General features: G+C 48.2%; 1 protein-coding gene across 1 annotated transcript; it reads right to left on the reverse strand.

The window, feature by feature from the left end:
- Positions 1-5,244: 5,244 nt before the first annotated feature.
- Positions 5,245-6,159, reverse strand: LOC311216568 (olfactory receptor 14C36-like; the record flags this gene model as incomplete). Its single annotated transcript, XM_084298098.1, has 1 exon — positions 5,245-6,159. One exon carries the CDS (start codon positions 6,157-6,159, stop codon positions 5,245-5,247), a length of 915 nt encoding a protein of 304 aa, XP_084154224.1.
- Between the last annotated feature and the right edge of the window lie 3,445 nt (positions 6,160-9,604).

Below are 9,604 nucleotides of genomic sequence, written 5' to 3' on the forward strand. Positions count from 1 at the left end.
GACATTGGTGAAAGTAAGGCATGAGAGCAAGGTGGTGAACAGAGATGTGTGTCTCCAGACTTCAAGAAAACAGGGCAATATCTGGGACAGTATTGGAAAGGTTGCAGAGAAGGCAGAGGGTGCTGGTAAAAAGGGAAGGCCCAACAGCCTTGAAGGTTTTTCCCCTTGGCAGTAGCTTATGAGGAGAGATGTTATACCCATTGCAATGGGGCCTCATTGATTCCTTGCAAACCTATGCAGCAGCTCAGAGGTGTCATACCAGTGTTCTTCTCATGGCATCACACTGCCCACCACATCTCACAGACCCCAGGAAAAGCCTTGAGCCAGACATGGCGGTGAAGGATCTCCCCTTCCAGTGGCTGGGGTCAGGCCTTGGCTCTTCTGCTTCACTAAAACCAACAAAGACTTTTCTCAGCACAGTGCTTTGCTTGTCTGCAACAATTATCTACCTTAACTAATCCCTGGGGAGGCTTCGTTAGTAACAGCCCTCAGTGGGGCCCATTAATACTCCAAGTCACTTCAGCTTTTCCTCCTGACTTTACTTTCTCTAGCAGTTGCATCGTTCTCCTCTCAGTACCTGAGCTTCATAGACTAAGCGCTACAATACACCATGGAACTCATTAAAATGCAGAAATTCCTAACATCTCTTCCATAGTTTTCTTTAAGGTTTCACGCCTTGTGCAGCTAATTGCAGAGCTTGCACAACATAGTTAAGGGAAAAGATTTCACAAAGCACATAATAAAAATATTTTCTTGTTTCAAAGGCTGAATTTTGTTGCATTTCAGTTTTGAGTATCATTCTCCTATTGCTATTCATCCAGGGTGACTTCTTTGGAGACCTCCATAGGGAGGAAGAGCAGAGTCTGGAGGTCTGACACCTTCACTGCCAGCAGTGGTCTTTGTCCCTGTAAGTGCAGCCCAGCCCAGCACATGAAACCCTTTCTAAAACAAGTCACGTTTTTTTTTGGGGGGGATAAAATAAAATAAATAGAATAAAACAGAAAAGAAAAGAAAAGAAAAGAAAAGAAAAGAAAAGAAAAGAAAAGAAAAGAAAAGAAAAGAAAAGAAAAGAAAAGAAAAGAAAAGAAAAGAAAAGAAAAGAAAAGAAAAGAAAGGAAAAGAAAAGAAAAGAAAGGAAAAGAAAGGAAAAGAAAGGAAAAGAAAGGAAAAGAAAGGAAAAGAAAAGAAAAGAAAAGAAAAGAAAAGAAAAGAAAAGAAAAGAAAAGAAAAGAAAAGAAAAGAAAAGAAAAGAAAAGAAAAGAAAAGAAAAGAAAAGAAAAGAAAAGAAAAGAAAATTGAAATGACCATTGGAACCAGAGAAATTCAGACTAAATATTAGTAGGTACCTGGTCATCCATTGTCTCTCTTGGGTCTTCTGTAGAAAACTCAGGATGAAAAGTAAAGACATTTACTTTTTTTACCCTACTCTATTGTCCAGTCAATAGAGTAGGGCAGTCCTACTTCCTGTGCTGTAGATGCAGAAGGCAAAAAGAATTGCATTGTGCCTGACACTACCCAAGTACGTGTAACCCAGAACAAGTCTTACAAGGAGCAGCTGACGGAGCTGGGATTGTTCAGCCTGGAGAAAAGGCTCAGGGGTGACCTTTTTGCTCTCTACAGCTACCTCAAAGGAGGCTGTAGCGAGGTGGGGGTTGGTCTGTTCTCCCACGTGCCCAGTGACCGGATGAGGGGGAATGTGCTAAAGTCGTGCCAGGGGAGGTTTAGGTTGGATATTAGGAAAAACTTCTTTTCTGAGAGGGTTGTTAGGCATTGGAATGGGCTGCCCAGGGAAGTGGTGGAGTCACCATCCCTGGAGGTCTTTAAAAGATGTTTAGATGTAGTGCTTAGTGATATGTTTTAGTAGAGGACTGCTTAGTGTTAGGTCAGAGGTTGGACTAGGTGATCTTGGAGGTCTCTTCCATCCTAGATGATTCTGTGATTCTGTGATCGTCTAGTCAAACCTTCTTCTAGGGACAGGGACAATTTCCATTAGATTAGGTTGCCCAAAGTCACCTGCCAACTGGCCTTGAACTAGGGCTCACCTATCTGTGTTAGAGTTTAAGCAACGGTTTGTTGGGAGGATTTGGTGTTCTGCATAGGGTGTCAGGTCTGTGACTGGGGTATGGACAAGCTTTGTGGTTTATGGTTTTCTTTAGGTCTGCCAAGAAGTCGTCTAGGGTTAAATAAAGTGTTTTAATGCTAGTGTTAAGGGAAGGGATTAGGATGAGCAAGAGAGTAAAGGTAAGGAAAGGGGCTATGGGCTGAGTTCTGCTTGAAGGGATACTCTGAGGTCAGGTATTACTGCAGGGGATTTCTGTCAAGGTGTTGGAGCAACATTCAGGTTTTGGGATTAGGGTTACTGGTCAAAACAGGGTAAGGGTTTTACATGACTGTTTTAAGCCAGTTTTAAAGCACCATCAATATTGCATGAAACCTCTTACCTCTACAAAATCGTTAATTTCTGCTTCCCAAGCTCCTCTTCCCTCCCCTAAATCTCACTTCCCTCTTGGCCAGGCTTCTCCTGTCATCCTCATATTGGTTTTCTTATTGGGATCAGCTTTCTGTTGGCTTTCATAATCTCACAGTATCTGTCTCACTCTGTTGGCTACTCTGTTCCTGAGACAGAAGTGGTGTTGTAGTCGGTAGGGAAAAGGGCACAAAGTTCTGTAGGAGCATCCTGCACATTCCCATCCACTCCACACCTCCACAAAAGCGTACATCTTATGAAGAAGCATTGGTTCCAGAATGACTCCTATGGATCCAGGGTAACATTTTGCAGGCCTTCGTGCAGGATTTACCTCCTCTCAGGCATCTTGGAGGCAGTAGCCACCCCTATGGAGAAAACTAAAAACACCTATGAGGTATGAGTTTAGTCAAAATTTGAGATCTCTGACATGACAACCAGAGGTGCTGCTCTGCAGAGCGAGGGAGCTGTGGTGCCCGGGGCACGGGGGCACTCTGCAGGGCCATGCTGGGCAGGCTGGGAGGCAGACCCAGCTCATGGGGTCACTGCCATTGCCCCAGGGCTGCAAGGAGTCACTCGCCAGGCTCCTTTGCTGGGGCTGCTGCGTGCCCTGGGGCTGCAGAGCTCTCCTCTGCCTGCTCACAGCGGATTGAGCACTTGAGCTCTGGTCAGCCCACCTCAGACAGGCTTTTGGTCCGTGGGCTCCATTCACTGCTGTCTCCTGGGCTCACGCTGGCCTGACAGAGGAGGCCAGAGAGTGATTTTTTGCAGGCCTGGGTTAATGGCAGTGATATTTCCTTGTTTCTCACGGCCTTCTCGCATGTCTTTCTCATAACCCTTCCCACTGCCCAGCACTGCCTCCCAGGTGGGAATAAGTCAACCTTCAGAAGGGCCTTTGGGCTTCCTTCATCATCCTGGTGCTTATTAGGATCTTCCTGACTCCCCACAGAGCTCAGAAGGAGCCTTCTTGTCCGGTGTGTGGTCCTGCACTGGTTCTGTCTGGGACAGAGTTACCTTTTCCTGTAGAAGCCCACCCAGTGCTGTGCTCTGCTTGAGTAGCTAGAACAGCACTGGTATCACGGTTCTGTTTTGTCTACTGCTGAGCAATGCTTTCACAGCATCAGGGATCCCTCTAGTCCCCCCTCCCCAAAGAGCCAGCAGGCTGTGGGTGTGCAAGAGACAGAGAAGGGATATCACTAGGGCAGCTGACCTAAACCAGCCACAGAGATATTCCATATCATATGATGTCACACTCAGCAATAGAAGGTGGAAAATGGAAGGAGAGGGGAAAGCTGAGCTCCCATTATGAAAATGTCTGTCCTTCTAAAAATCAGCTATATCTATTGAGGCCCTGTTTCAAGGAAGTTGTCAAGCATCACTGTCACAAATAGCTTTTGCTATTTTTTTTTTTAATAGTTTCTTTGGTAGTTCACAGGAGATAGGAATACACTGCAGCTGAGACCTATGAATTTCTGCTTGTTTCTTTATTGTCTATAGCTACACAGAAAGCCTGGCTTTAGATACACATGAGATGATTAGGAAAAGCAAGGAGATAAATGAACAGGTAGGAGGCTAACAATGACATTAATTAAATCCACTCCACAACTTGAAGAACATATTTATCAAGAAAAATAACACCAAATTACTTTCCTAACTGTTTCTGAAATAAACTCAGAATGTAAAGGCACACTATTGTTTCTTAAGAAATATGTATTCAAACAATTTCCTCAGTGCATCCTTGAGCTCCTGGTTCCTCATGCTGTAAATGAGGGGGTTCACTGCTGGAGATAACATGGAGTACAGAAGTGACACCAGCAGATCCAGGGATGGGGAAGAGATTGAGTTGGGCTTCAGGTAGGCAAACATGATAGTGCTGACAAACAGGGAGACCACGGCCAGGTGAGAGAGGCACGTGGAAAAGGCTTTGTGCCTGCCCTGCTCAGAGGGCATCCTCAGCACAGCCCTGAAGATCTGCACATAGGACAGCGCAATGAAAACAAAGCAAGAAACACCTAAACAAAAGCTAAATGCAATAAACCCAACTTCCCTGAGGTAGTAGTCTGAGCAGGAGAGCTTGAGGATGTGGGGGATTTCACAGAAGAACTGGTCCACAACAATGCCTTGGCAGAGGGGCAGGGAAAATGTAGTGGCCGTGTGCAGGACAGCATCGAGAAATCCACTGCCCCAGGCAGCTGCTGCCATCTGGGCACAAGCTCTGCTGCCCACGAGGCTCCCGTAGTGCAGGGGCTTGCAGATGGCAACGTAGCGGTCGTAGGCCAAGACGGTGAGAAGGGAATACTCTGCTCCAACCAAGAAGAAAAAAAAGAAGACCTGTGCAGCACATCCTTGATAAGAGATGGCCCTGGTGGCCTAGAGGGCAGCCAGGTAGGCCCCAAATACTGGTGCTCCCTGGCCGTGCTGCTGGGATTGGACTCTCTTCCTCTGCACCCTTGCACACAGGCACTGCCCCTGCAGAACTAGGCCAGGTCTCAGAGGAAGCACGTCAGACCAGGCAGTGCAGGCTCCTTCCTGAAGTTCACAGACAGACGGGCTCTTTGTGTATAGTCACTGAGCTAGACATGAAAATACATATTGAAGTTGAATTGGGATGACCAATATCATTTTAGTGGGTAACATTAACTGAACTAAAACTAAGGAAATCTATTAATAAAATGCACACAAACACACAAACACAAAGGAACAGAATATGGGCTGTTCCAATAAGTGACATTATGACTCATCTGCAGAAGCAGACTGACCACTTATTCTCCTGAAACACATTAAGTCATCAATCTCCACAAGGCTTCCTTGAGCTCCTGGTTCCTCATACTGTAGATGAGAGGATTCAATACTGGAGGCACCACCGAGTATAGAAATGCTACCACCAAGTCCAGGGATGGGGAAGAGATTGATTTAGGCTTCAGGTAGGCAAACATGGCAGTGCTGACAAAGAGGGAGACCACGGCCAGGTGAGGGAGGCACGTGGAAAAGGCTTTGTGCCGGCCCTGCTCAAAGGGCATCCTCAGCACTGCCCTGAAGATCTGCATGTATGACAGCACAATGAAAACAAAACAACCAAAGGCTGAAGAAAAACTAAACACAAGTGCCCCAACTTCCCTGAGGTAGTAGTCTGAGCAGGAAAGCTTGAGGATCTGGGGGATTTCACAGAAGAACTGGTCCAAAGTACTGCTGTGGCAGAGGGGCAGGGAAAATGTAGTGGCCGTGTGCAGGACAGCATTGAGAAAGTCACTGCCCCAGGCAGCTGCTGCCATCTGGGCACAAGCTCTGCTGCCCAGGAGGCTCCCATAGTGCAGGGGCTTGCAGATGGCAACGTAGCGGTCATAGGCCATGACAGTGAGGAGGCAATACTCAGCTACTACAAAGAAAACAAAGAGAAAGAGTTGGGCAGCACATGCTTTATAGGAGATGGCCCTGGTGTCCCAGAGGGCATTGGCCATGGCTTTGGGCAGAGTGGTGGAGATGCAGCCCACATCGAGGAGGGCGAGGTTGAGGAGGAAGAAGTACATGGGGTTGTGGAGACGGTGGTGGCAGGCTACGGCGCTGAGGATGAGGCCGTTGCCCAGGAGGGCAGCCAGGTAGATGCCCAGGAAGAGCACGAAGTGCAGGAGCTGCAGCTCGCGCGTGTCTGCGAATGCCATCAGGAGGAACTCAGTGACTGAGCTGCTGTTGGGCATCTGTTATTTCTGTGAAGTGGTCCTGCACAAAGAGAAAGAATAGTAATAACGTACAGCAGACTTATCAGAGGAAAATTCAATTTTCTCGTTTAAAACCATCAAAAAGATTTTCCACTTGCAGGCAGTTATTTTGAAGTTCCCTTTAATGACTTCCAGCTGATACTGAGTCTGTCTGGGAGAAGAGTGCTCTTCTGTGGGCAATGGAAGAATCAGTCATGCACTACAGCTCAAGGCAGCAACATGGTAGGAACATGGTGTAGTCTCACATTCACTTCAGTTCATATCAGATTTCCCCAGTTTTGCTCAAAGTTCATCACAGAGCAGACACGTGGAGATTTATGTATTTATTTGTTTATTTGTTATTTGATTTGTACTCTTTGTTCAGCTGCTCCACCACATCTGAGGAGTCCTTCTAAGGCATAAATCCTGGGCATTCAGCTGCACTCCAAGTGAAACCTTGTAGATCTCCAGAGTCACAGATACTGCATTTTAGAGCAGAGTGCCCTTCAGAGAGGAGAGCCAGTCAATCCATCGGTTCTGGTCTCAGCTGCCCTGTGTTGGCCGGTCTTTGAGCTACAGTGCAATTCTGCTTCTATGTCCCTAGAGTCATAGAATCATAGAATATCCTGACTTGGAAGTGTTCCACAAGGATCATCAGATCCCACCCCTGAATTTGTACATGACCACCCAAAAATCAGTCTATATGGCTGAGTTGCCCAGATGTTTGACTTCTGACAGCCTCAGTGCTGTGACCACTTCCCTGTGGTGCCTGTTCCAGTGCCTACAGAACCTGGACACTGCTGAGTTTTTCTAAAACAGAAATCCTGTGCATTCGCCCTGCACTTGAAGGGAAACTTTGTGTCTGCTCAGAGAAAAAGAGACTGTCCCTACAGTGCAGAGTGTCCTTTAGTGAGGACAGACAATCTGTCCATCAGTGCTGGTCTCAGCCACCATGTGAGTGTTGCAGGAAAGTTTTACTCAGAGGTTGATCTGAAAAGAACCTGAACATTGCTGAGAGCAAAGGAATTCAGGCACAAAGTGCCCATCTCCACACCCCTCACCCTGTCCCTGTACTCCATGTCCCACAAGCACACCAAGGGCTCACCCCATGGACATGTGAAACCCCCATCCCCAGCCAGCCTGCGAACAAGACCAGCAGCAGCACGGCCAGCTGGAGAAGCCAGGAGGAATGCCAGCGTGCTGCTGCCAGGGGAGGCAAGGCCAGGGAGGGACAGACGGACACTCAGCAGACCCTCCTGTGCTGCAGCTCTGCCTGCAGAGGAGGCAGCTCCTTCTCTTTAAAAACAATCTCTGCTCTGCCTTGGCCTGCAGACACCTCCCAAAGACAGGGGGTATCAGGGCTTTTGCAGCTCCCCAAGATCAGCTAGGATAAAACCTGAGAGGACCACAATATGATGTTGGTGCAGTCTGTGGGCTGAGGTGTGGGAAGGGACTTTATGAAGTTCATTGATGAAATATTGATCCCTCACTGCAATGCTCTAGCAGTCTCAGTCTGCAGTACAAACCTGACCACCTATTACCATGAAACCAGCCTCCATTCTACCACAGGTATCTGCAAGCACAGGCTACAGAAAATGTCTTGCCTTTCAGGTAGCCCCTGCCTTGGTCTTCCTCTTGAAATATGCAATCATAAATGCTATTCTCTACAGCATTTTTTACTCCTTTCTGGAGAAACAGAGAGACCCACCCTGCCAGATGCTATCAGCTGTCGGATGTGCCAGCTGTAGAAGACCCCTCTGGCAACCCCACATGCATTGTCCTGTTGCCAGAGCCTCACGGTGTCAGGAGCCTGCAGATGTGTCCTGCCACACGCTGCCCTCTGTTGTTGCGCTCCTCAGTGCCTCCAAGCCCTCTCTCCTTCTCTCCTCTCTGTGTGCCCGCTGCGGTCAGAGCCCCCAGCCCTGCTGCGCTGTGCAGAGGAGCTGCTCCTGGGCACAGCTCTCTCTCTGCAGCACTGCCTCTTGCCAGGAGCTGCCCTTGTGCCCAGGAGCCCGGCCCAGCTCAGCAGCGCAGCACCCAACCATGGCATCGCTTGCTCTGTGCCCTTGGGCTCCCTCGAGGTGTCCCCAAGGCCTCAGGGCTGACAGCTCCCCAAGGTAGCAGGGTCTCTGCTGGGGTGTGGTGGTTGAAGAAGACTGAAGGCATCACTGACTGCTTCTCTTCTGTAGATGTCAGAGACTGATTTTTAAGTGTGATTTGTGCTGTTGGACTGTGGTTGTCAAACATGAGTACAAATGTTTCCCTCCCTTAACCCCTATTCTGTTCCCAGTGTATTGCAGGACACATCAGCCATGACAGGCAGGGATCATTTCACCCCTCCGAACGTGTTCTAACAAAAGAGGGGGGACCAGAATGCTGTAAAAGGTTTCCATGAAGGAAATAGGGCACTAAGACACCATTCATTGAGTTTCCCTAGCTGTCCATCTGGGAGATCCTCTACCCATACACAAATATCTTCTTCCCCTGTTAATTGTCCAGCACGGTGACTGGGATGTGGAACACCCTCATCACTATGCTGGTGCCTGACACCAAACACTTGCAGATGCTCGTGGCCTTCTTCCTGGGAGAGAGTTGTCCTCCTTGCACAGCTCCAGCACCCTGCGCCAGATGCTGGCCAGCTTCCTGGCTGGGGACAGCACCCCCTTTGCTCACAGAGGTGGCAGCATTCTCAGCTGCGCCTTCTGCATGACCGCAGTGCTTCCTGATGGGGGCCATGTCCTACGGTCAGCCCTGGGCTGTATGCCACCCCTGTTCTCTGCAAGGCTTGGGAAGTGGAAGGTCTGACTCCAGAAGGCAGCTGTACCTGAACCAGGGGAATTTCTCTCATGTACAGGAATTCTTTCTCTTCCTCCCAGCTACAGTTCTGCGGCCCCAGTGTCATAGACACCTTCTGTGGTTTTGTTCCATTTCTGGAGCTGTCCTGCAGTGCCACGGTGATACTCTTGGTTTTGCTTTCAAAATTTGCATTTGTATCCAATCTTCCAATTCCTAATCATGCAGATTTCATGTGTGTGTGCCCTGTGTTGGCAGGCACAAAGCTTTATCCACCTGCTCTTCTGTCCTCATGAGTGTCACTGTTTTCTATGGCACAATCATCATTTTCTGTGTGAAGCACAGAACAGCCCACCTCACAGATCTTAACCAAGCTCTTTCTAAACCTTCATCATCCCCTGGTGAATCCTCAGGTTTCTTAGTGGTGGTGTGAGAAGGGTGAGAGAGGTGCTAGTGGAGATGCTGACATTGTCATAAGACCTATCTCAAATACCTTGGAAAGGACAGATGGATCAAAGACTTTCCTCAGGATTTGGAAAAGGTAGACGTCAAACCCATCTTCTAGTAGAGGGGCAAGCAGAAGGATGATTAAGCCTAACCAAGGAGAAAAGTGCCAGCCTTAGCCTTAGGCCCCAAACCAGACCTAAACTGA

Source organism: Netta rufina (genome assembly GCF_964035555.1).
Source record: "Netta rufina genome assembly, chromosome: 18".
In the NCBI taxonomy this organism is placed as follows: Eukaryota; Metazoa; Chordata; class Aves; order Anseriformes; family Anatidae; genus Netta; species Netta rufina.